This window comes from Rhopilema esculentum, chromosome 19 (assembly GCF_057945365.1).
Source record: "Rhopilema esculentum isolate cy_ngs chromosome 19, ASM5794536v1, whole genome shotgun sequence".
Classification (NCBI taxonomy): domain Eukaryota; kingdom Metazoa; phylum Cnidaria; class Scyphozoa; order Rhizostomeae; family Rhizostomatidae; genus Rhopilema; species Rhopilema esculentum.
Window position 1 is genome coordinate 6,910,030 of NC_142833.1, and position 27,025 is coordinate 6,937,054.

The 27,025-nt window shown below is 34.6% G+C and overlaps 3 protein-coding genes across 9 annotated transcripts; 1 reads left to right on the top strand and 2 right to left on the bottom strand.

Moving 5' to 3' along the window:
* On the bottom strand, positions 1 to 16,750 carry LOC135688322 (GRIP and coiled-coil domain-containing protein 1). 7 transcript variants are annotated; one of them, XR_016144946.1, is made up of 13 exons: positions 14,464 to 16,750; positions 13,109 to 13,488; positions 12,750 to 12,839; positions 11,727 to 11,864; positions 10,921 to 11,197; positions 9,793 to 10,056; positions 8,938 to 9,542; positions 8,601 to 8,722; positions 7,866 to 7,931; positions 6,831 to 6,960; positions 1,322 to 1,384; positions 558 to 618; positions 1 to 169 (listed from the first exon to the last, which is right to left on the bottom strand). XR_016144946.1 is itself a non-coding variant. In XM_065205133.2 (12 exons), exons 1-11 carry the CDS (start codon positions 14,681 to 14,683, stop codon positions 1,334 to 1,336), a joined length of 2,343 nt encoding a protein of 780 aa, XP_065061205.2. In that variant the 5' UTR covers positions 14,684 to 16,750; the 3' UTR covers positions 1 to 618; positions 1,322 to 1,333. The 7 variants fall into 7 exon arrangements, 4 of the variants coding, with proteins under 4 accessions (XP_065061205.2, XP_065061206.2, XP_088970292.1 ...); XR_016144947.1 differs by having other exon boundaries at positions 558 to 649; XR_016144945.1 differs by having other exon boundaries at positions 558 to 1,384.
* On the top strand, positions 14,753 to 21,980 carry LOC135688325 (phosphatidylserine decarboxylase proenzyme, mitochondrial). The gene is made up of 7 exons (XM_065205139.2): positions 14,753 to 14,791; positions 16,744 to 16,844; positions 17,394 to 17,563; positions 18,780 to 19,016; positions 19,220 to 19,607; positions 21,117 to 21,283; positions 21,635 to 21,980. Exons 2-7 carry the CDS (start codon positions 16,763 to 16,765, stop codon positions 21,884 to 21,886), a joined length of 1,296 nt encoding a protein of 431 aa, XP_065061211.2. The 5' UTR covers positions 14,753 to 14,791; positions 16,744 to 16,762; the 3' UTR covers positions 21,887 to 21,980.
* Positions 21,636 to 27,025, bottom strand: LOC135688327 (phosphomevalonate kinase). The gene is made up of 3 exons (XM_065205141.2): positions 26,899 to 27,025; positions 24,724 to 24,787; positions 21,636 to 23,023 (listed from the first exon to the last, which is right to left on the bottom strand). Exons 1-3 carry the CDS (start codon positions 26,991 to 26,993, stop codon positions 22,601 to 22,603), a joined length of 582 nt encoding a protein of 193 aa, XP_065061213.2. The 5' UTR covers positions 26,994 to 27,025; the 3' UTR covers positions 21,636 to 22,600.

Here is a 27,025-nt window from a genome sequence, read left to right on the forward strand (position 1 = left end):
TAAAGAAGTAGTTTGACATACCTAATTTTTTACACTAGCTGCAGTACACAAATATAATTAACCTAGGACTTTACATATACACAAATTGTAGGAATGTTAACAGTCAAGCCTTTCCGCAGCCGGTATCGGAAAACAGCAATAAAGAGCCAAACCAAACTGCGCCTGAAAGCTGGAAATCGAGTACCGAAGTGATGACGTCATAAAGATCTATTTTTAGAATCGTTCAATTATGACGATGTATCCCAAAAGAGCATCTTATAAAACCTCCAAATTTGAAAAATAAGCTGAGCTATAGCCACATAAGCACAGGCTTTTTCCCCATCAAATTTCACAAATTTGGTCTTGGTTCATAACTTTATGAATCAAGCCAGAATTACAGTAATCCGTTGACAAACTTGAAATTCTGCATTGACCATATCTCGCCCGATTTTGAACATATCTACTTGATTTTACCTATTGAGATATATTTTATGCCGTTCTTTCAGATAATGTGGTAAAAATCAAGAAATCCAAAAAGAGATTTTTGATGACGTCACACTTCGGTACTCTATACTCGCCTGTTTCTGGTAATCTCCTTCCATGCCAGGTAAAAGTAGAAGTCAACATCATCAGATTCTTCTTTTAAGACCAAAAAGCATTCAGGGATTACCTAATTAATATAACTTTGCTGTTCAAAGACAGAATATTTTTACAGAATATTTTGTCATATAACGGTCTAAAACTTTGCTGTTTAAAGCAGAATATTTTCATTGCTTTTCTGTGATTAAGCTCTTTATGGAACAATACAAGTCCTGAAGGCAGGAGCAGAACCCTGGAATTCAGATAGACCAACACTAAACAACTTGGATTCTTTCTAAAAAGCAGGGGGGTTGGTGATCTCCATACCCTAACGTACGCTAGATACATCCGATTCCTCCAGTCTATTGGTTTCGAATGAACGTTGACGAGGTAAAACTAGAAGCAGCAAGAATCTAGAAATGCTATCGAGGTTTCTAGAATATTTCGTGCAAAGAATGGGGTACAGAATCATTTCATGTGAAGAATGAGTAGAATTCAATACGGATCATAGCATTTGGCATTTAGAAAAAAATCCGTTAAAACTTACAAAAATTCATTAACAAAAAACAAGATCTAGCAACTGCTACAGCAATATGCAGGTCTTGACATTTAGTTAAATATATAATCAGATAATATTTTAAACATCTCAATACCAAACAAGCATTACAAAGTAAACAGTCAATTGGGCAATAACGCTCGTTGCTTTGTGCTGCAGCAAGCTAAAAATCTTTGCTGGGTTGTAACGAAGAAAAAGAAAACTTACTTTAATATTTGATCATGAATTGCTAGGCCACCAACCATTTTGTTTTTTCCGTAAGCTGTTGAGCTACAAAAACAAAACAAAATTTCAAATTTTTTCCTCAGTCGGCAAGTTCAGTTAATGAAAAAAAGGAAAAACGTTTAAGACGAAGCATACCAAGTTGATGGTCACAAATCATGAAAAGGCAAAATACAGCCAAAAATCAACGCTGTTAGAGACGTATACACTACAGAAAAAAGAACGGAACTCCTTGTTTCTGTGCCTGAAAAAGCGACGATAGGCCTTGCGTTTAAACTAAGCATCTTGGTTCCGTCCTAGTTTGGGAACGGTCCCGTTCTTCTTTGGTTTCGCTAAAATATCGAAACTCTTTGGTTCCGTTCCCAAATCGTGCTTGTTTTTTTCTACTGTAAACGGCCAGGAACTGAACTTTTTGGTTACGATTGAAAACGGGGCTTAGTCTAGGGTTGGGGCGAGGCTTTCTGAAAATGTCAGACGTCATTACCGCGCCATTTCGCATGCTTCACATGAAAGTTCCGTTCTTTTTACTTAAGTGTCAAATTTAATTTGATTAAACGGGGTCAAATTTGGTTCCGTTCCTTTTTGCTTCAGTGTAAAAGCGATGAAAAGTATGCTTCAGTGGTATCGTGCCCAAACAAGAACGGAACCAAGAACGGAACCAAGAGTTCCGTTCTTCTTTCTGTCGTGCAAACGGGGTGATAAAGATGCCTGTCAGAGTCGTTATGTTGTAAAAATTGTATGGAACAATGGAGTACAGACTGTATAGTGGCAATGGAGCACATAAAAGAGGGGCTACAGACTATTATTAGCACTGATCAAAAGTACGGCAAAAACAAGAAGGAACTGGGGTGGTGCAATGGCTGAGAGAGTTCAGAAAGCACTGATAGCAGAGGAACAATTACATCACGAAATCATTCCAAGATTTACACGAAATCATTCCAAGATTTATAATAACTAGGCGCCTGTTTTTGTGACAAATTAATTATTCGACGATAAGTGGAAATATTTTCATTACATAATTTCATGATCATTCTCGTTGTAACCTTCTGGTAACTTTCTAACTAATTCCAAATACTTCAAGAGTTTCTCTCATGAACTTCTGAATACGTTAGAAAAAGTACGCGAATGAAATGCGGCGATTGAAATGCGATGTACTACGTTTCCTTAATCTGTCCGTGTCAGTCAACTATCAACAATGGCAATAAAAAAGTTAGCTCTATTAAAGGTAATGTGTCCAGCTAAAGCAAGCAACTCTGCGGGGGTTTTCAGAAACATGTGATTTTTCATGTCATCGTCCCAGTCATTACAGTCGTTCTGTTTATCTACCCTGCTGCGAGGTTAGCTTTTCATGTGAGCAGTTTTGCATCGCAAGAATACTGGCCAATCGCAAACCGTTATTTTGATGTTACTTGACATGTTGGGTATACGCAGTCCTTTTATATGGACACATTACCTTTAATGGCATCTCTAGGGCACCTTCGATGGGGAAAATTTAAGACCACCATGTCAGTTTGCAAGGGCAGCCATTAATATTAGCCACAAATAGAGAGACTTTTTTCCTTTAATGTTTAAGCTGTAAATTGGCGATAACATTTTATCATAGATTAAACAAACAGTGAGACCAAGATGCGATAGAATCGTGATAAAAAACCAGCAAAACAAAAACGAAACTGATAAAATAGACGAATTTCACAGCCCAGTAGATGAGAAAATCAAAAGAGCATTCCACTCCACCAAGGCTCCGTATTCGCTTCACTCGGTTTTCGTTGATGAAAACACAATACGCTTTGAATAAGGTAAGTGTTCGCACTGCCTCGACTTCAACAAGAACGCTAAACATAGGCAGCAAATTGTGAATTCCCCATTTCAAATGATTGTGATTTTTGCGTGCCAAAAAGCACGTATGTTGTTGCCGTTGCTAGCGTATTCAAATGTCTCCATTTTCGGTGTTCACGCTGAAAATGGAGCGTATTCAATACACACAGTATCAAAGATATCCGCGTACATTTGCGTATTCAAATGACTTTGTTTTCATTAGCAGAGCAGTGTGGATGCAAGGCAAAAACGGATTAGTGTGACTCCGATTTCATTTGAAAACGAAGCAGTGAGAACGGGCCCTTATTTCTTTATCGGTCTTGGGGAGGGGGGGGGGGGATTGATCTGTTTGCATCTTCCCTAGTTTCTGATGGTGAACGGCGTTTTGAGACAAGTCCACAATCCTGTAAGCAGAAACCACCCCAAGGACAGTCAGCATAATTGGTCATTGGATCAATCAGCTAAAATTTACCTACAATTAGCATTTTTGTGCTTAGGGGGTTTATTCAGGGGGTCTCTACCTTTATACCTTAGCCAAAAGTGACGATTTGGGCAAAATCTCCAAAAAGCAAATTTGTCGATAAATGGCATATGAGAAATACCAGGAGAAATATATATGGCAGAATTCCATCAACATCATCAAAACACGAGCAGGATATGTTTAACTTAAGATAATTTTTTTGAAAAATACCCACGAAGCAGCAAAATTACAGTATTAATCCTCCAGTGGTAATTTTTCTTTCGCGGCACTGATTGGTCAACTATACCGGTCTTGTGCTTGCGTTTTTCTGATTGGCCTATTTCGATCCACAACTGGGTATATATTTTTCATCGTGTTCTTTCGGACCCTTATTCTGATGTTTTATGCTCTGAGGGGTGTCAGACGAAAAAGCTTTTAGTTGTAAAATGTTTGCTCTTTTCAAAGCCAATTACAGTATTGTTAGAAAAACTTGGTAATTTGGAGGGGATGCAAATTCCGATTTTTCACTTCATAGATTATTCAACTCAGTTTAGTACGTCTGTACTTACGTCTAATGAAACATGAAAAATTATCTAGATAAAAGGAAGAAGCTGTTCAACAAAGAGCAAATAATCGTTGATTCAACAGATACAGTCTGTATCTTTCATGTACAAAGCTAAAGGTCAAACAATTCTGGTCTACATGCTTTACAACAAACCGTGGGAAAACAGAAAGAAGAGCTAAAGTTAAGATTTCAAAGAAGAAAAGAAGTGATTCAGTATTTAACAATGGCCGCAGATATATCAAATCCTAGAACTCTAGTCAAAACAAGTGGTTCACAACATTTCACATGTCTTGGGAACCTACAATGCCTGCCAAATGTACTTGGAACACCCAGCAATTTATGCTACATTTGATATCTTTCATTCCTTTCATGAAAAGAAAATTACTACTTCCGCCCCCTTCCCCCTCAAACAATGTTGATGATTGAGAGAAATATCTATTTTAGGAAGCAAAGGAAAGTGCTTCCTAAAATCTTAACCCGTTTGATAGTAAACCAACATTGTTCTGTAGGGGAGAGGGGGATGATTGATTTTGAACTTGAAAATTGACGTCAGTGTTCCAAGACGTTTGGCAGGCATTGTATGTAGGTTGATTTTTCAATGTCAGTGACGCAAATAGAGAGAAGAAAGGAGCAACATTCTGTCATGTATCACTCAGTTCCAGATCACAGTCTCTTCTTACTGTAAGAAGGCGCATATACATGGTGGTCTAGAAAAGGAGCATGTCTTTTTCTCCCCTGCCTTTGCCTGAGAATACGACAATTTCATTAGTCGTAATCCAAAAACTGCAAGCGTACAAGTAACGGTGTCTTTGGCAATGGCGAATAACATTCTTAAAACAAGTTGTACAATGAGCAGATAAACGGTAGTAAAGAGGATTTGTCGTCTGCTGTCGTCTGAGTTCGTCTGCTGTCGTCTGCTGTCGTCTGCAGTTACCACAGAACGATAAAGAACATATTCGAAATGAAAAGACAAATTGATCGCACCGATACTATGTGAAAATATCCATAAAATTAAAATTTAATTAAAATTTTGTTGAATTCAATCTTGGGCCAGAATAGGAATAGACTTAAATGAAACCATTCTTGAGCAATCGAAGAATTGTCTGCGTTCACTAGGCGCCAAAACAACAGGATTATTAATTCCATTAAGCAGAGAAATAAATACTGCGATGGTTTTCGTAATTGAAACCCAACTAACGAACCTAAGCAGCTTATTTTGTCTATAAATTTTAAAAATCCAGTAGACCCCTTATTTTTATTTTGTAATATCATTTGCCTTTAATTTGATTCCTGTCAAACCGGAAGCGGAGACAAAAAGCTCAAAGTCTTTATTAGCTATATTGAATTAAGCGACCGTCTTCACTGCGCCCTTAAGAGGTATGGACGGATCTCATGGTACCCGAGCAGCAACAACAGCTTTGGTGACTTCGTAACCGTAAATTGCCCGTAGACAAGCATTCCTCGAAGGAGGTCGTCTCCTTAGAAAGAAGACAATGCTCGTGAACAATGTTAATGCGGGGTGTATGCGTTCAAAGATAAAAGGGAGTGGTTGTTCCAACCCCATGTCCACCTTTAGCCATGGGTATGCTTCATGAAAGACAATGAAAGTGAAATATGAATTCAAATTGTGACGTTGCTGCGAAAAGATATTTGGGTTATGGATGAATACAGTGCTCTACACACTGAAATTTATCACCGGTAATAGCACAAGCTTTAAAGAAAATTTAAAAAAACTAATATTTAATAGAAAATAGCCTCAATACAAGAGCAGCCAATTAAATTCCTAACATTTACTTAAAAATAGCAGTTAAATTTCCCAATAAGCATTTGAATTTCCCATACGTTATCAAGTACTTTTATTCTCAGAGTATGAGCATCGGATAATAATTGAAGGTAAGCAGAAATTCATATCCAGATGTTATTCGAAAGTAAAGTGATGGGAAAAATGGTGCGTTTAATTGGTTCCTTGTTTTTTAACTAATCAGTGGCCGCTAACCTAGCTACAGAGTCCAAGACAGAAAGCGAACACAAGTATAGATCCTTCACTGTCGTCGTTATATGTTTTGGCACACCCTGGATTCTCGAGTAAATGTTTTTCTATGACAAAGTCGCAATTTGTGCAACACTCTGATTTTAATAAAGAAATCTTCAATTTCTTGGTTTAGGGACAAGTTAGCAGAAACAGAAAAAAGTCATAAAAACATATTTTAAGAAGGTTTGAATTTTGACCATATACCCAACAAACACAATAAATACCTCGAAAATAAAATAAAAATCAAATCTGTTGCATTTTAAAAATAGATTTTTGTGACATCTCTTAAGAGATCTATCGTAGATATATCTGGCACAAGAATATTTGTGAGCTTAATTGAGACTTGTCATGAACAGCCGGCAAAAAGGCCAAAAATCGATCTATTATTTTTTCGCCTTTGATTGTCTTAGTTATCGATTAGAATGTGTAATTGCGAGTTATAAATAGTGAAAAACTACATTTGTTAACCTAAATTGTTTAATTTATAGAAATAAAAATTTTAGCCATTCATAAAGTAAGGCAGACAACGAAATTACTGAATTATCGCTTTTTACATTAAGCATAGAACAAGGATATTTCACGAAAAACATGAAAAATTTAATAAACAAAGCCGATCACAAACCTCACTTGGGCTAAACTGTAATACAGTAGCAATTGCTGTTGTTAGTTGAAGTTTCACAGATTGCGAGTCGGATAAAATATAGCGAAGGAAAATATTTTTCACATATTCCATGTTGGCAGTTTCTCTTGTTCTAAAACATAAATGATACAAGAGATGAAGTCAATATCAATGGCTTGCATGAATAGGAACAACTATATTACATGACATCATGTTATACGACATCATATTTTTTGATATGATATTATAAGATATCATGTTTCATGATTTTATATAATATCATATCTTTTAGTATGATATTTTATCATATGATACCATATCATATGGTATAATACATGATAACAATATTATATTTTAGCATATTACATTTACAGTGTTATATTATCTATCACAATGTTATATTGTATTAGACAATGCATCATGCAAAGAGAACAGTTTTTCACACTAAGCATAAAACCACATTTTACCATACTTTTCTTTACGTTATACAATAATACGATACCAATAGTACGGGCGATAACGTGGGAAGCAAAAGTCAATTATTCCCTAATAGCCAATATAAAAAGTCAAGCAACGATAAATAAAAGACAAGAACTGGGCTAAACAAACTAAATAAAGATACAAACAAATGACAAAAATATGTGTTAAGGCAAAGGAATTTGCTGCAATTGAAAATTTAGAAGCGCTAGAATAAATTTCAGAGCTTCTTATTTATGTCAATGGTTTATATTTCGTCACCAATAATTTCGCTAATTTTTCAACACATTTGTTACAAAATAACCTTGAGTAAAGATTCATTTGAAGGAACGTAGAAACCACAAGGTAGCAATGTTGAGTTTATACTGTTGGGTGATAATCTAAAATCCTGGTCACGCGTTTTCCATTCAGAAAGACGGTCAGGGTAGAAGCTAGCCTTGAAAAATGAACTATGTTAGAATCAGCCTAAACTGCATCTAATTTTATCATAATTTATACTAATATGCGAAGCAAGAGGCTTTTCGTTTAAAATAGCTCTAAGCATTATCATTGAAGTCTTACCTGTTTCTTTCCAACCTTCTAATTTCTTCTTTCAATGATTTCATCTGTTCAACAAATTGCTCTTCCCTGTACACCAATTAAAAATTAGTGCAATAAAATATCCTGGTTGGGTCGGTGCTATGGCAAAATCTTAAAAGAGAGGGTTCTAATAATCGACGACTCGTTAAAAAGCTACTACATAACTTGACAACAACACAGTTTGGCTGTTCTTGCCTTTCGTCCTTAAAAATTATACAGGGTTTGTTGCATCATTTATTTATCTATTCAACAGAAAGCAGTGGACCTCCAAAAGCATTGCAGATTCTAAGATATCTGTGCAAGACCTTTTCAATTCAACTGGCAAAAAAACCTCTAAGGAAGCATGCTACTATTTTCTACTCATTTCATTGAAGTCAAATGCTTTTTATCCTTTATTTCAGAAGCAATTTTGAAGATTTCATCGATCTATTCAATATGACCATTACCAAATGATTAGAAAATAAACAACTGTATTAGTGAACCAATCAAATGTATAAATCAAATCCATATACACGTAAAATTGTAACAAGTAAATGCTAAATTACAAATAGTATTTGATGAATAACAACATTTTTCAGCTAAAACCTGCTCAACAATATTATTCCTCAAGGTATTTTATTACTTGATTCTATTCAAGCGCTGAATGTAACTAAAACATTTGGCCAACGAAGAGACTGGACTCTAATACGTCATTTCAAAACAAAGTTTCAATCCTACCTATGCTCTTCCTCGCGTAAAGAAGACTCAAGCTCCGAGTTTTGATTCCGTAGATTTGCGATCTCGGTTTGTAAATTTGTCATCTTTTGCAAGTAATATACCATTGTTCCTTCAGACCCTGCCTGAAAATTCGGATAGTTTTTATTGGTACAAAATTTTCGAAAAAAATTAAAACCTATCAAAATGCTAATTGCTATCAAATATTTCCTTGAGTATACCTTCTATTTTTCAGTCCTTTACTGTGTAGAACAAAATGCTAATATATTTTGCCGCAACTTGACTAATCAAGCTTTCACAATAGAAAACTACCTTTCTAAGAAAATGCATTAAAACTTACGCTATTTTGCCTTGTCAGAAGCTGTGTCACAGCAACTTCAGTTTCAACTGAACGCTTTACAGCATTCCCTGGGTCTGCTAATGAGACCCCACTTGCGATTTTTTCATAATCGTTACTAAAATCAAGTCGCTTTCTTTCAACAGGACTCGCCAAATCACATCCTTTTAAGCGACGAATTTCAGTGTCCCTGTCTTCTAATAATTGCAAAGTTCTTTCTCGCTGTTTAACAATTTGTGTTTCTAAGTTTGTAATCTCTAATTTATATGCATCGTCAATTTTATCAACTTCAGCTTTGTGCTTCTCCCCGATTTCTGTCAAATCACATTGAAGATTCGATACAGTATCAATATAATCCCTTTCCTTGTCTTCAAAAAACATTTGTAATTTCTTCAGTTCCTTTTCCAATTCCTTATAATTTTGTTTAGCAATCTCTAATTCTTGGTTATCTAAAGTTGCATTTTCGTGTAAAACATTGGATTTTTTTATTTCTCTTTTATAATTTTCAAACTCATCCTTCAGTTGCTTGTACTCCAACTGGCATGCTCGATGGGCTGGGTCGTTGTGAAGTATGTTATCTAGCTCTGCAGCTGTTATGGGATCCGTATCTACGAAAGTCAGAAAAAATTATCTTAAACAAAAAGTTCTATAAATTTTGTACGTTTTCATTTTATTTAAGGCAAATATATTCTTGCAGAGTAACAATCCATACAAGTTCTGATATACAATAGACTTGATTGTCACTCTAATCAAAACCATCAAATGCATTCGAAAATATAAAATATAATTTTTGCATTAAAGTTACAGAATAGAGGAAATGAGATCGCGAAATGAGATTTCGCGAAATGAGGTTCTTACCAATATTGTCGTTACAAACATCTTTACTGTTCCATGCTAGCTTCAATAAACCTTTTAACTTCAAGATCTGTTCCTTCATATCGCTAATCTGATTGTTTCTATCTAATTTTTCAATTTCTGGACTTGAGACACGCTGCTGTGTGGTAGAAGAGGTTAAATCGATATGAGACAGCCTCTCCTTCAATTTTTGAATCACTTGCTGATCTTGGTACCTCAGTTTTTCATAACTGCTGACGACATCAGACAATTCTGTGAGTTTTGTTTCTAAAGTATGAGCGAAATTATGAATGTATGAAGTCTACACACACATTTTTGGCAAGCAATTTACTTTTCGAATGAAGCACAAAGAACAAAAATTATAGTAGCTATTTTAGGCAATGAATTTTTTAGAGTTTCTGATAGTCTACATGAGCTTTGATACAGAAATATCAATGCATGCAGAAAGCAACGTCATCAAAAATTGTCAAAATAAATAAAAACGTTTTTAGGCCGGCAAATATGAGAACTTGTTTAAACAAAATAAGATCATGAATTATATAGATCCTGATATGGTTGCTAAATTTCTAAATACACAGACCTTTTTGACAGCTAAACTTCGTAAAATTGCAGCAGAGCTACGGTATTGGAATAAGGTTCAGTTCATACAATAATACAATAACCCAATTTGAAAAAAACGATCACCAAAATAAATTAAAGTCATGTTATTCAACCATGGGACTTATTTCATTCTAGGGGTCTTAGAGGGAACAAGGGTAAACTATATCTAAGGTTTATTTTTAAGGTAGCCAAAATGCCAACAGTACTTTCGGCCAATGCTAGGGAGGGTTCACAGAAGAATGTAGACCAAGCCAGAGCTTTCGGGTGATAAATTATACAATGCATCTGATTGGACGAGAACGAAATTCCATCTTGGTGAAATAAGGCTTAGAGCAAAAGGATTGTTTGAGGAGACAAGCTTTTTCTTTAACATCTTTCTTGTTAGAGATGTATTCTTGTGGGGAAGGGGAGGGTTATTTAAAATTTCTCGCCTGAACAGGGGGCTTATCAAAGAGGGAGTGATAGTCAATGTTTGTGCATTGTGGAAATTTATCGGTAACTACTCTAAAAAACATTAGAGAGGGGGCCTACCAAGCTGTGCTATTCGCTCTTCTTCCATTAAAGAAAACCTTTTGAGCGCATCTTCTGCTTCATTCGCTCGTGTTTGCTCCTTTCTTAAGGCATCTGAATGGTATTTCTTCAAAGCTATCATTTCATCCGATATTTGGAGCAGCAATCCACTTGGCTGAGACGTGTCAGTCTCGAATTGCTTCAACTTCACTGAAACATTAGCAAGCTCATCAGAAAGTTCTTGAATTTTCGTCTCATATGCCTTTTTACTACTGAATTTTGTGTCTGTTTCTCTTCTCTGAAAAAGGAAAGAATATTTCAAGGTAAAAGGAAAGAATAATCCTGACAAAAGCTGCTAAGATTCATAAAACGTATGTATGTATGAAGTTTAAAAAATACTATGATAACACGTTCTACACTTGTATCTAAAGGACAAAAAATATATCAAGCAATGTGAGGCATTTTTTAACAGAAAAAAGCTCATCGGTAATACATTTACAAACACTTAATAACCAAAGTTCCAAAAAAGCAAATTGGTTTTTGGTTTCACTTTCTCCTTTATGAAAATTGTAGCAAAACAAGGGGGATAAAAATTTGGAAGATAGCACTTGCACGGAAATTCAAACATAGTCTATCATATTTGAGTAAGAAGAAGCAAAACTCTTTTCATTTCCATTATTCTTGATATAAACAGCTATTTCGATTACTTTATCAAAGATTAATCGACAAGTATTCCACGAACAGGACATGAATTTTCAAGGCAAAATAAAGATAGGGCCTAAAATTGGATTTTAATCTCAGAAGAATAACAACTGTTCGGTGATCACCTCCTGCAGACGAATCTTTAGTTCTTCTTTTTCCAGTCGTTCCACAGATACCAACTGTTGCATCTCTTTAAGCATCACTGCATTGTTTTCTTGTTCCGTTTGAAGTTCGGATTGTTGCTTTCTTAGACGTGTCTTAAGCTACGAATTTGAAAAGTTGCTCACTCACTCTATAAAAATAATTTCAAAGAATATTCGAGTATTGTTAAAGATCCAGAATAAATTTGAATTTAGTATGAAAGAAGGCAGTTTTCAATGTTAATTTTTGGAGAAATTCCTGCCTTCTTTTCTTCTTTCCTCTTTTTCTACTTTCCTTCCGTCCTTCCTTCCTTTCATCCTTCTTTCCTTCCTTCCTTTCTTCCTTCCTTCTTCCTTCCTCCCTTCCTTCCCTCCTCCCTCCCTTCCTTCCTTCCTTCCTTCCTTCCTTCCTTCCTCCTACCTTATTTCCTTCCTCCTACCTTATTTCTATCTTATCTTCCTTCCTTCCTCTCTATCCTTCCTTCCTATTTCCTCCCTTAATATCTAACCTTCCATTCTACCTACATCATTCTTTCTCTCCTTTATTCATTCATTTATCCACTCAATTATTCATCCCTATATCCCTTCCTCGGTTCTACTTTCCCAACTTCTACTTTCTCATTCCTACCTACCTCTATCTCTTTCATTTTCGTAGTTAATTCAAATGTTTATTATTTCTTTTAATTTATGTCACTCTGTTGCGTTTTATTCTTGTGTTTGATCTTCCTTTCATTATTGTGGTATTGGTTCATTTACTCATTTCAAATGTGTACATTTTGGTCTGTTTACTTTTGCTCTGATGAAGCCCCATATGCTGGGATGAAATGTGAGCCATAACTGATTCATGTGTGTTTGTTGTCGTTCATTCTCGTTGCATTGTGGTGTTACTTATTTACTACTTCTTTTCATGGTCGGAAATTTTCTCCCATGCTTTGGCATAGAGGAAATTTAGAGAAATAGACAACATTGTTTTTTGGATTACCTTTGTAGGAATAAGAGTATACAAACCTCTTGGATGCTTTCAATAAGTTCAGCATTTTTTTCTTGGAGAATCTCAATTTGCTCTTCAGATTCTCGAAGTCTCTTTTCGTGTTCTTGCTGCAATGTCAAAGTTTAAATGCTTCTTACATCTCATAATAAAAGGCTTATATACCACAGACTTTTCTTCACAATAGAAAGATTTTTTATACCTACAGCAGAAAAAGAGGAATAGCACACTGAGATCATTGTACCCGCAAAGTTTCATAAATAGATGTAAATGTGGAGTAAGCAAGCAAGAACAAGAAAAACAATACCAGTTTTTGATTTAGAGTTTGTATGACAGTCATGTTCCTATAATTAATAAATCATAAAACAAATACACTTACAATAGCCATCTTCTTGTCTGTTTGAAAAGCTGCTTCCATCTTTGACTTTTCTTGAGTAACTGTTGCCAAAGCCTTACTGAGGGTGGATATTTTTTCATGAAGATGGTATGATTCATCACCCTCATTTTCTTCACAATCATCATGTTTGCACTCAGACTGAGAAATATCTTCTCTGCTTTCATCTGCAATACTTTCTGTATCAGTTGAATCATTTTTATCGGTTGTCAAATCTCTCACTATCAAAGGGTCTGTATATCTTGATTCCTCATTTCTTTTGCCTTTCTTTTTACTTTCTTGGCTTGGTTTAAAAGACAAAGCTTTAACTGTTGATTCTAAAGCTTCTTTTTCATTCTGCAAACTTTTGTAAGCTTGCACAACATCTAAAAAGTGCAGCAAAAAAAGCAGGTAAACCGGATGGTTTTATAACTCATAATTTGAGGCAAATACTTCATACTTCATATTCTTCATTTTTTAGCAGTTTGTAAGTTAGTTTTCTTTGTAGTCACAACCATCTTGATCAAAAACCCTTACAATGTTTGCCTACAGGAGAGGCTTCAAGAAAGGGTTCAAGGAAATTTGTAAAAAAGGTAGTCATGAAACCAGTCTTTGAAAAAAAAATTAAGTAAGTTCTATTCTTACAGCACATTCCCAACTAAATTGCACTGTCAGGATACACTTGCGACAAGAGTGTAATTTTTTATGCTCATGTTGTCAAATACAATATACTGAGCTAATAATATGAAAAAGGTACATTTAAACCAAAATTTAGGACCTGAATCCAAATTTAAAGTCAGAAATTGAGTTCAGAAAGTTTGAATTATTTTTAAGTAAAAAAAAGGCCATAATTTGAATTGGTGTATAATATCATCACCACCTCAGTCACCATCACTGTTGTCATGGTCACCATAATTCTTGTGATAATATCAAATAATGATTTGTAATACTATTTCATTTAAGAAAAATCCTATGATGTAAGTGTGCCACTTGGCATATGCAAACAGAGCTTTGTTTTGTATTGTTTTGTCAGTGTGCGTATCGACCTGTATAACGTGTTACCTATCTGTGTTTTATTTTTCGATGGATTTTCATGTGCTTTATTTGGGGCCCGGGCTTGATAATAATTAATGTAATAAAGTAATTATCATAAAGTAATTAATGTTATTTTGCTTCATCTGTTTTTCTGTTGCTATTCATTCAGTTTTCAATTTTTGCTGGAAGTTTATTTCTCGAGGTTTGTTGAATTTTAATCTGCCTCATTTCTTATGTTGTTTTTATTTTTTGGGCAAATCCCACCAAAGGTTTTTTTACAAAAAAGAATGTATAGATTTCGTTTGCGATCAAAAATTAACCCATACCTCGAAGTCGAGTTTCGTATCGAAGTATCTTTTGCTCTTGCTCCTCGATTTTCTCGAGTAGCTTTTTGTCATTTCCTTTGACAGATCTGAACATCCTTGAATTGTAAAAAATATTTTTAAAATGATTTTCAAATGTCCCTTTTCCTACGTGTCTAGCCAGCTGCCATTTTTGTTGTGCGACAGCCTCGATTACGATTCTATAACGAGTCGATTCCAACATGACTTTTCAGGGATCAAAAAGGTGCACGTGAAGAATGAAAACTAGCCTAACGTTGGAAGGGATTGCACGAATAAATTTGCTGTTCAGATGATAGCTTAACTTTTACGCGTAGGCTGCATTCTTTGTTTTTATTGTAAACATTCAGTTGATTTTAGGAAATACTTTAAGAGATTGAGGATTTTTCTTTGAAGCAAAGAAAAGTGCATATTTGTTAAAAGTGTATAATTCTAATGCAAACGAAAAAAATTTGTTGGAAAACACAAAAGGAGCAAAATAGGCTAAATAAATTCAACTTGAAGAACAAATTACAATTTGACAGTTAAGTTTATAGCTAAAAATTCATCCTGATTCCTTGCATGGTGAGACTCTTCTTTGACAACAACAAAATCCTTTATTTGCCAATAAGTTATGGCCTGTAAACATAGTAGCCCTGTTCCCATGGTGGAACATGTCTGATTTTCAGGAGACCTCTGACTTGGATGTTTCTTTTAAGGCCAGAGTCAAGAATTGGCACTGGACACTTTTCATTTCTTTGGAATAATTAGATATATATATCTAGATATTTGTTTTTTAAATTAAAGTCTTGGCTTAGAATCTTATACCCACTTGAAAGCCTCCGTTGAAGAAATGACATTTTACCCAGCACATACCACCATCCTATTTGTATAGAAAAGATATTAAGTATTTAAGTATTGTGGAAAAAAGAATGTAAGAGTTATTGGTTATTAAGGGATCATACAATAATAGTAGTTCTGTTACCTTAACATTACAAAAGTTTTTGTGGAATAATGTAATTTCAAATATTTTGACAAATATATATACTTTCATCAACAATGGAATTGAAGATGGTGATGTCCATTTGGTGCAAACTTTGTGCTAAACATAAAGCTTTATTCTCTTGAACCCGCTTTGCAAAGGCAGTGCAAAGGCAGCTGTTGAAGCCTACATCAATGGAACAAATTTCGAATGTTGTTGATTTGCCATTATATGAAATCATCGTTTTATTTTTGTCAGAGAATCGCCATCTTGTTTTGTAAACTTAGCTTTTAAAGAATGTTGTTTATTCATATACTTTCATTGACGATTTTCAAGAGACTAAAAATTGCCCACCTACTTTACCAAGGAAAGCGATGTACCGCGCGCCTGCTATAATGCTCATGGCCAGGCCTGAATGGCAGGTCTGCCCTTAACATTATCAAGACCCTTATGTATCTTAGGCAACAAGTAAAATCTACCTAACTTTGAAGTATCTTTAGCCTGTAAATATCCAGTCACTTCCGCTATACCCGGGTCCGCCTCCCTTAGTTCTTTCAACTTAGAATTAATGGTTTTACCCAATTCTACAGTGGGGTCCACTTCAACCTCCTCATAAACCTGCTTATCATATAATTGTCTATTAGCCCCACTTATGTAATCCCCCAATCCCAAACTACAACAGCTGAACCTTTGTCCGCTTCCTTTATAACTATATCCCTATCACATTTAAGATTATTTAAAGAAGCACGTTCAGAAGGAGAAAGATTACTAAAGTACTTACCCTCCGGTGAGACAGACATCCCCTTCTTCTCTAGCAGCAAAAGATAGTTTTCAAGAACGGGGTCCGATTTAGGTGGTTGCCAGTTAGATTTAATTTTAAATTTGTTAATGTCCTTGTCCTTGTCCCTAATGTCCTCATTATCCTTGAAATGCCATTTCAGTCTAATTCTCCTCTTGAACGCCTCCAGATCTTCCTTCAACTCCGCCTTGTTAATATCAGTGGGAGTGGGTGAAAATTTAAGGCCTTTAGAAAGAAGATTGATGTCTGCTTCTGACAATACCTTTTTGGATAGATTCACTACACTCCCATCACAAAACTTAGCCTGCTGTTATCAAGCAACTCAAGTATAAAGTAGAACTATCCATGGGTGTAGCAGATGCTATGAAGCTACCTAGACAAAGCATCAAAAGAGTACCAGCATTCTTTGTACACAGCGACATGATATCTATGTTTTTACCTAGTTTCAAATGATTAGCTTTAAAATGTTCATACACACTGTTCTGATAATTTTTCCTTTAATTAGATCAACCAATTTGGTAACAATGGCTTTTAGACAGCGAATACCAAGATTTTTTACCAAAGTATTCAGAAAGCAAGGAATTGTAGCAGCAGATTATTCATCAGGTATGCTGATTTCTTTCTCAGTTCTAATAAGAATTAGGTACTATAAAATATTAGTTTTAAGAAAGATAGCGTCTGAAATCATTTTAGGGAGAGGAGAGGTTTTTATAATAACAATAATGTCTGATAATAATTTTTTAAGCAATCATGGTGGCAAATAATCAGCTGCAAAAATAGGATAGTATGACTTTATAAAGTAGTGAAATTGTGATAAAATATTCTGAGGTCTAAAAATCTGTGTTTCTTAAAAAAGGTGGAGAATTCCAAATTCAAATGACCAGACTTCCTTTTTAGTTATAAAAAAGTTATTTATGAGAACTAAACAAAATGTAGCCTTTATTTCATAAATTTATTTTGGTGCAGCTTAGGAACCAAATACACTTTATATCCACACTCAACATTTTTCATCTGAACCTTGGGTTGATAATTCCAGTTTGGAGGATAGGATGTGAGCATTGCATCACTTATCTTACGAAATTAAATCTTTTACTGAATATGTTGAATGTGAAGTACCATAGGGTGGTCATCATTGTGCAATTTTTCCCGAAACAGGCAAAAATGGTGAAAATTCCAGCTATTGGAAATCACTGAAATGGTTTAGTATTCCTGCAAGTGTCGGCTTTACATACATAGCCTATTTACAGTTTCGGCATATTCAGGAAAGAGAGAGGAGGAATATGGCACAAGGCGCTCCACAAACTCGAGTCTTGGAAGAGTGGCAGGTAACAATTTTTTTTTTTTCAAAAACATTTTACATATGGTGACACCTGTTTAATCTGCTGGTATACAACTTTGTTTACAATTTTTATAGGCATTTTTCATGAAAATTGTTTGTGAATTTCCCCAAAACTCTTCTTGAAGTTTCCTAATTCTTTGAACTTCCAATAATTATATCGGTATGCAAGCAAACATTGTGAAGGTTTTTTGTCAAGTTGTTCACATAAACTTGAACTTCAAAAAGAGTGACCATGTACTGAATGATAATGCTTCATAAGAGCATTCAATAACAGCTAAAATGTTACCAAATGTTGTGCATGCTTATTTAATGAGCAGTGGTATAAGTCCATGCAAATATTTTTCCCAACTTAAAGTGAACATTTTATGTTTCTCTTTATTTGAAAATATTTGTCTCAAGGACAAGTTTTCTTGTGCAAGAAAAATACTATGTTTTATTGGCCCATTTGAACTGTGCCATGGTCACTTGACTTTGCTGTTCTTTGTTGATTTGAGATCAATTGACTTGTGTAGCACTTGTAGTGCAATCAGAAATAACATCAGATGCAAATGCAAAAGTTATTCAAGATTTCAACATCTTGAATCTTTTTGGAAAGGTTTTGGAAACATTACTATAAATGAATATTGCAAAAAGTTACAAAAATCACCAGGATTTGTTTTGTTCAGAGGGCAATCAATCATTTAACTGCCTGAATACCCACGTGAGAGGAGTGTTTTGAAACCAAGGGTTTTCAAAACAGGTAAGCTGATTCAAAATTAGGCTGAGAATGTTCATGTGAGAAAAGTAAATAAGCTGCTGCTTATTTTCAAAGAATCTTTCTTGTTATCTGACATTGATATATAATGTCTAGTTTTTATATCATCATATGGATACATATCTTGGAATTTCACACAATGGTTTCTGCAAACACAAAAGGGCTCTCTAATGATAGAAGTTTCCATGAAATAAATTAATGGTAAATATATTTTTGAAATTCGCAATGCTTTTTTGTTTTCTTTTCTTTTCAAAAAATTGTGTCTTGAACTTTTTGACAACTTTTTGGTGTTTTTTTGTAAATGCAGAAAATTTCCAAAATTGATATCCAAAATCAATGCAGAACGAAATTTGACTTTACCTTCGGTTCATATTACATCATAATAGTCAGAACTTATTACTTTAAGATATTATAAGATATTTTGCTAAAGACTGAAATTGTTTTTTAGGTGAATGCACTAAAGAAGCTCCCAACAAGGGTATTATCTCGTTGGTGGGGATATTTATCTCATCTTAAAGTTCCAGTATGGTTAAGAAAGCCTATATTTGGTCTCTATGTCAAATTATATGATTGTAATATGGATGAATCAATGATAGAAGATCTGAAGCAGTTTCCAACATTCAGTGAATTTTTTAAAAGAAAACTAAGACCTGATGCCCGTTCAGTGAACCAACATAGTGATATTGTAAGTACTTATTAGATTTCATTGATTTTTCATTGTTCCCTTGATTTTTTTAAATCAAGGGAACATATATTTAAATCTATTTAAATCTATATGAAAATATATTTAAATCAGCTTTTAAATTTGTAACCTGATTTTGCTAGCTTTGTTACATATGAATTAAATTCTCTACTTTTTAATACTAAGATATTGTTATATTTTTGTAGGTAAGCCCTGTAGATGGCAGAGTTTTGTACTTTGGTGAAATAGATCCATCATATAACATGGAACAAGTGAAAGGGGTTGCATATTCTTTAGTATCATTTTGTGGTCCAAAACATCCTCTTGTTAAAGAGATAATAAGAAACAAAGAACAACTTCAAAAACAAAAATCTGAACATGAACATGTAGAAATCACTGATAAGACTGTTGAGGAAGATTCAACACTAGGAAGCATTTCATCACCCACTACTCTAGATAAAACCGGCAAAGTCAAGGGAAATGAAAGTGTGAAAAAGAAACTCTATTACTGTATCATGTATCTGGCTCCAGGAGATTACCATTGGTTTCATTCTCCAGCTGACTGGGTCATAGAACACAGAAGGCACATACCTGGTAAACTTATTTATTAAATGTCATTGAATATCTTGAAAATGCAAGATTTATTTTCTTACTGCCTCTTTGAGCGTTGAATAAAATTACTGTTTGTGTCAGTCTTGAAGTGTTTAATGCTGTATAGGCAAATATCTTACACATCTTATAAGTAGAACAGAAAGGTTCTAAATTCTAACACAGAGTTTAATACTTAATGTAATTGTCAGGAACGTGAGGGAATTACCATTCTAGAGTCCTCTTCTACCATCTCTCCACCACCTCCTTCACTCTCAGCCTCTTCCTCAACTCCTTGTTTGATACTCTGTTCTCTAAAGCTCTCAAACACCTGGTCTGCACAGCTTACGAAACAACTTCCATTCCATAGAGAAGGGAAGCCATTTCTGTCCTTTCCTATACTCTTGTCTTGGTTCTCAAATTTTTCACCTTGTTGCTTGATTTAGTTGACTTTCTAAGTAACTTTTGTGGCAGAAGGCAAATGAAAGAAAATAATATTGAAGGAAGTGGACATTCTGATTCACATCAAAACTCAAATTAACAAGCAGAATCATTTTGAAGCCTTAGCTAGAAGGCCTAACATTTCATTGCACATTGATTCACTAGTTGTTATATGGTAACTTTGGAGGGAAGGTCAAATGATCCTGCAATGTTGATTGAAAATTTGTGAACAAATAGTAACACAGCCACAACAAAACCACGGACATGCCCAATTCCATTTGCCTATAATTATTACATTAAAATTTAAACTTTTAGGACAGAAGAAAATTCAGAAAAAAGTTTTCATAAAAAAGTTTTGATTGTTTTTTTAGAATTTCTGAAAAAAATTGGACAAAAGGTTTTTGCATGGTACCACATTATGTGCTGAAACTAACTTTGATTTTACATTAATTGATAATACTTCCATGATATAGATGTAATAGACTATTTAATTTCTATGTAACTTGACAGGGCAATACTAAGAGAATAAGAAAAACTAGGGAAATATAAGGAAAATTTAGAGCATCACATAGGTAAACACTTTTCTGGGCTGTGGACGAAACGGGACCCAACCAAATATTTTTAATTGAAAGAACCGGATTGGCAATTTTTGAGCTGACTTATCATATTTGAAAGCTGACTAAGTGCAGGCAAACTATAAAAATCTTGCCAATACCCTGCAGTTGGGTGGGAGTGGGGGGCTTCACAGGTCCATTATGTGTTACCTTTATTCTTTAAAAGCATAGAATGAATAGAACATAATATTGAAGGAGATTCTGAAGAATCAACATTGGCAAATGTAGCATTAGCTACACATTTATGTTGTGAGCATTTCTATCAGAAGGCCTGGGTGTTGGAGTTCGGTGATGAATTAAAACCTTACAATTAAATTTCCCTAAAAGGTTTTTTACACCTACCATTAGATTGCACACGTTAGATTTGACTGAATCAATTAATATGCAACTATTTTTTCTGATGTCTTTATGATTGCATTCTCTATATATTGGTTACAAACATATCTGCCTTTTTTATCAGGTCATCTTTTCTCTGTAAGTCCTACTGCAATGCAATCAGTGGCTGGTTTGTTTAATTTCAATGAAAGAGTCCTTCTGTATGGACATTGGAATCATGGCCAGTTTCTCATGGCTGCAATTGGAGCCTATAATGTTGGGTCCATTCATTTACCCTTTGCAGTAGAAAAGGTATGTTGGAACCCCCTTTTTTAGATTTTCATAATTTAAATCTTTAATTCAACTGCAAAGTATCAATGTTTAACACACAGTCAACTTTTTTATGATGTTTTACTGTCAGGAGGAGAACATTTGTAAAGAGATGTAATATTTTCTTGTTCCTAATTAGATATTTTTTCAATAAAGATGTTTAATGTTTTTGCTTTCCAGTTTGTTTTGTAGCTAAGTTGGAAATCAAATAATCAAAAATAGAAAAAATTTTGATTTCGGCTTACAAAGTTGTTAGCATTTTTTTCTAACAACAAGAAACCAAAATGTGTTTGAAAATTTTGATGCAACTTTAACAATTCTGTTTACCTACAGAACTTCAAAACAAATGCTGGTAGACTAGAGATGGCCTACAATGATAGACTTTATGGTGCAGCTGGCTTCACATTTCAACGTGGTGAGCCACTTGGTGGCTTTGATCTAGGTTCCTCCATAGTTTTGATATTCAGTGCACCTGGTGACATGAAATTTCACATTGATGTAGGACAAAAAATCAAATATGGTGAGCCTGTTGCCACTTTTCAGTTTGCTGATGCTGGCAGAGAAAGAGCAAACAAGGACCACTAAAACTCAAGCAAATGATTATAAGTACAATTGCTTGTGATAAAATTTTGTTCTGTATTAAATATATGAATTGGTATGCTTAAGATAAAATAGATGATTTTTGCTTTCTCTTTGTTGCATGCTGAGAACCGGCAAGGAAACACAGTCTGATATGCGTAGGAGACATAGGGGCTGGGGTGCTGCAAAAGACATCAGGGCTATCGGATTCCCTAATAATAAGGTAAAATTTGTCACATTTAAGGCTCCATTTGGCATTTCTATATCAATGAAGCAAATAACATTTGGGCACTTCAATAATAAGCCCCCCTTCAAGCAATTTTTTACCTTAGCACAGTCCCAGGAATGTAGGTGTTTACGAACAACTCATAATGGTTTTTGGGATTTTATAGAAGTGGAATTTTTGTTCGAAAAATAGATTTTTTTCTATTTTATTTATTTATTAAATTCTTATTTCAACACGATATCCCATCAGAAACCTAAATACAAGTTATGATAGGCTAAAAAAAGACTAATAATGGAAGACAATATTTTAAAAAATTATTTAATAATATGTGTGAATTGAATTTGACGTCTGATCTTCCTGAGAGATTTAGTTATAGAAACATGCAGTCTTAGATTTTGAGGGCACTTGCTGCTTCTAGACATGTAAAGTTTTGGATAGTCTTGAAACAAAGACCAAGAGTAGGTGACAGAAACGATTTTCAAGTTCAAAGTCTTCTAGCAAATTAGCTCCTTTAGTCTTGAAGAAAGTTTTTCAATTTCCTTCTCCATTTGAAAGCTATCATCATTGTTATTAATAACAAAGTCCCAGTTGGCATAATCATCTAAGTTTGTTTCTGTCTCACAGTCATCAATTCCTTTTGTAAATATCCAGCCACGTTTCTCTCTTATTTTGTCTTCTGCTTTTATCCTCACTTTCAAGTTTTTGAATTGCTCAAAAAAATAAATATCAGTAAAGCGTCTGATATCTGCAATGATCCAAATTCTCACTGTATTGTCTAAAGAAGTCTCAACAGCCTTCCTGCAGAAATAGGTTGGGTCACTTTTACGTTTCCTTTCTCCCCATTCCACCATATCAATTCTGTATTTTTCTTTATAGCTTGATGAGTCCATCAGACGATCAAAATTCAGGTTATTTATCTGTCATGATGGATTGAAAGTGTAATATGTTAGTTTAGTCCTAGATATCAAAAACTGAAAAATGTAAAAAGCTTTGATAAATATTTAACATTTCTCTTCATTTGTGAAAAACCCTGACAAATGTAAATGATGATTCTGGTTTGCTACAAATGATTTAAAATCCATTAAGAGTGTGACAGAAAGTGTGACATTCTTTGTACTATTTGGATCTAGATTATTTAACAAGTGGGATAAAGGGTTCAACTAATTGGCTTTGCTCTGTAATTCAAACATTTTTGACCCATTTTAACATGATTACTAGTCTTGCGAACCCCTATTGGCAAAAGAAGGTAATGGGTCAATAAATTCACATTAACTAATGAGCAACCAAAATTCTTTGACCAAGACATAATAGTGCTTTGTTGGGGGTAATTTATCAATTCATGCAAGGCCTTAGTGCAAAGTGATAATGACAAGACACATGCTTAGTCATACAGACTAAGTATTCTTCACAAATGAAATTCTAGATTTCTGAAAACTAATTTCAAAATAATGCAGCAATGCAATGTATTTGAAAAATACCATATGAATTTTCAGTTTCCATGTTATCATCCTCACAACTGCTATTTAATTACTCCAAGCCCTCCCCAATCCCATTCCAAAGCAGAACTGGTAAGTGGCTCAAATATTTATCAAATATTTCCACAAATATTCCATTATTTGTGTAAGAACTATTGAAAATGCAATTATAAGTCCAAAATTTAAAATTAGGTCTAAGCATATGCACACAATGAAGATTTGTCTGTAGCAATCTTTCTAAAAGGTCTTCATAGAGAAATTCAATATGAGCAGAGAACATGAGGACTTTCAACTAGAACCTTCAGTTATCAGAAAAATTATTACGCCTTAATTAAAAAAATGAGTGCAATGTGAAGAAAGTTTTATTTGCTTGCCAAGAAATCACTAAGCTCTGTTTTCATTTCAATTCATATACCAACTACCAAAATCTGCATTGGAACGGAAACACTGGAAGGATGATTGATTTTCACATTTTTCTTTTAAAACAATACAATAAAACAATCATCTTTGCTTATCAAAATGGTCAAATGTACTCAAATTATGCATTGGTGTTTCAATTTTGGTTTGTTTTCAATTTGGTCTGTTTTCAAAGCATGTTTTCAAATCTTCTTTTTTGATATCAGATCAATCAGAACATAGGGCAAAATGATATAATTTGATCCATTTTATATAAATATAAAGTAGAATAAATAGGGTAAAATGGATCACTATGGTCTGACCACCAATTCTTAATTTTTGACTTTCTAAATTTGCTATTTGCCTCAGCTTGCAAACAAAGTATTCAGGGTTACAACGAAAATTTGAAACAATACAAAGCCAAAGGTTAGGAATTTACAGCTTCATAAGCAACTTACCAACCAGATCAACAGATCTAAATTTGTCAGGAAGGGCTGTGTTGCCTTGTTTATGTTGTGTCTCTTACAAGCAAAACATTTTTTGTGTGGGAAGTCATTTGTTAGGGGACTGATGAAGGTGAATCACCCATGTAAGGCAACAAAAAATGATTTTTTGTTCTTTTAGACACCTGTAGTTTATGTATCCATTTGTCTACAGATTCACAATCGCACACTTATCCAAGAAATATAAAACTGCAACATGGCTACTTTAGCAGATGTAATATTTTGAAAAAGCAAACATCATACCTTGGCATACTCTCTTTTTAAGGGATCCGATATATGTAAAATTGTTGAAAGATCAGAGCCTAACCTGAAACCAGAAATATCTGATGATGCATGATGAATAATACTTCTGTTGTAGGATATAGCATTATAAATATGCATATTTTACAGGGTTGTTTATGTGTGTTGTACTAAGACCTAAGATGCAACAAGGCTCTTTCATATTGAGTTTGGTTGTGTTAATTTTTTTCCTAGGTTAGCTTTATAGGTGTACCAAACTGGCCAGAATCAAGTGTGAAGTATCCAAAACCATTTGATCACCAATGCTTGCCAAGTCATCAAAGTCCAATAAAAACTGTAGGCAATAACATTGATTGTAGATTATATGTTTGGTTGCAAAAAAACATGTTTTGGAAGTTAGAGCTGTCTAGTTTCCAGATTTTGTCTGAATTCTAGTAATACTTGCAACCCCTGCAAAGTGGGCCAGTATGAAAAGTATAACACTTTTTTAAGAGATTTCTTTCGTGCACAGAAAGAAATTGGAGTGTTGCTCAGATGCTGATCATAGACCAATAAATTCAAAGCAACAAGTCACTTTTGACTGGAATGTCCAAACCCAAATAGCCTTAAGGAAGAAAAAACTGCCTTGCACAATGAGCTTATGCAAATTACCAAGAGAGGGTATGACAGCATCATTCCAACGAGATCTTGGGTGTGCAAGAGCTAAATTTCAAGTGTGCAAGTGTGCACTTCGGTTAAGTATGCACTTCGATTGTGCACCTGGACACTTTCCATGCTGGACGACAATGGGCGCTATGTGCTCATTTGCTTGAGAAGTCGAACCCTGGTTTAAGGACCTTGCCAGTGGCCAGTGCAGTGGCGGATCCAGACTACCGCCATTACCGCTCAAGCGGTAGTCAGATTATTCAAAAAATTATAGAAACAAGGATCAATTTCATGTTTATCCTACTACTTTAATTAAACCATCGTTAAAAACTGAAAATTTTTTGATCGCGCTGCAAAACAAGCATTTCTTCCTAGAAAAATGCCTGAAATTTCCACAGAGACAGAAATACTTTTTAATCCTTATCGCTATGGAAATTGCGGCCAATTGGTCAAGCCACATGTTTGCAAATAAAAAGCTAGCATGGGGGGATGGTGAAATCATGGCTTGCTAGCTAGGGGGGTTGAGTCGGTGTAGAGCGGATTCGAGCTGCACTGAGCGGTAGTCAGCCTGCCTAAACCAATCAAATCAAAAGAAATCACAGCCAACCTGGGGGGATGCATACAAATTTTGTTGACAACCAATGAACAACCGAATTGACTACCGCTCAGATGGGGGATTGAGTAGTACTGCCGCTCAACACAACTCAAACGTTACAGAAAGATGGGGGGATGCCTACATATTCTGCAAATGGGCAAACTGTAACTTCAAAGCCGATGTGACCCATTATTTGTACAATACACAACTATTCGTAGGAATATATTTCATAAGAATATTACGACTCAAATATTCTAAAACTTAAGAAGGCATCAGGATTAAAAGTCAGGCCCACAATGTTCGCCAAAAGTATGATTCTTTGTTTAACAAAAGTTGCTCTCAATAATTGCAAATTTTATCTGGCTTTTTAAACTTATAATTACCAACAGGTCTGATTTTCATAAGTAATTGTGCAACTAAATGCGAGTTTTAGGCGACACTTCAAAATTCTGCCAAATGTATCCTTTTTTCTAATTCTATGGTGTTCCTCGGCTAAATGCCGTAAATTTTTTCAGAATATCCATCCATATTGAATAAGATTATTTATTTCTTCTCAAGCTTGTTGTTAGGATACATAATTTCAGTAAAGCACCACTTGTCTCTTGAAAATGGTCTACATAAGAAATTATAGAAAGCAATAATCATTTTAGAAAACCGGGTGTGACCAGGAATTGGGTGTGGTCTAAAGGGTGTGGTCGACCCTCTATCTCATTTCGGCGGTAGTCAGATTTTTGGCTTGATCCGCCACTGCAGTGGTCCTGATAACTGTCATTTTTGCTATTTAATTTAATACGATTAATGTTATGCTCACGTTCTAACAATTATTTTGATTGGTCATTAGGCCTACTTAGCTTCAAACTACTTTTAATATCAAATAACTTTTAAAAACGTCATCCATGGAAAACCAAAATACAGCTTTGCTTGGCAGAATTACTTACTTTTTGTGTACAGTATTAGAAAAATAATCTTTTCCACTCTTCCTTTTCCCGCTGACAAGTATCACCAGTGGATCATAGTCTCTTTGACCCGCCATTACACCAGTCTCGTTTGCCTGTACGAAATACT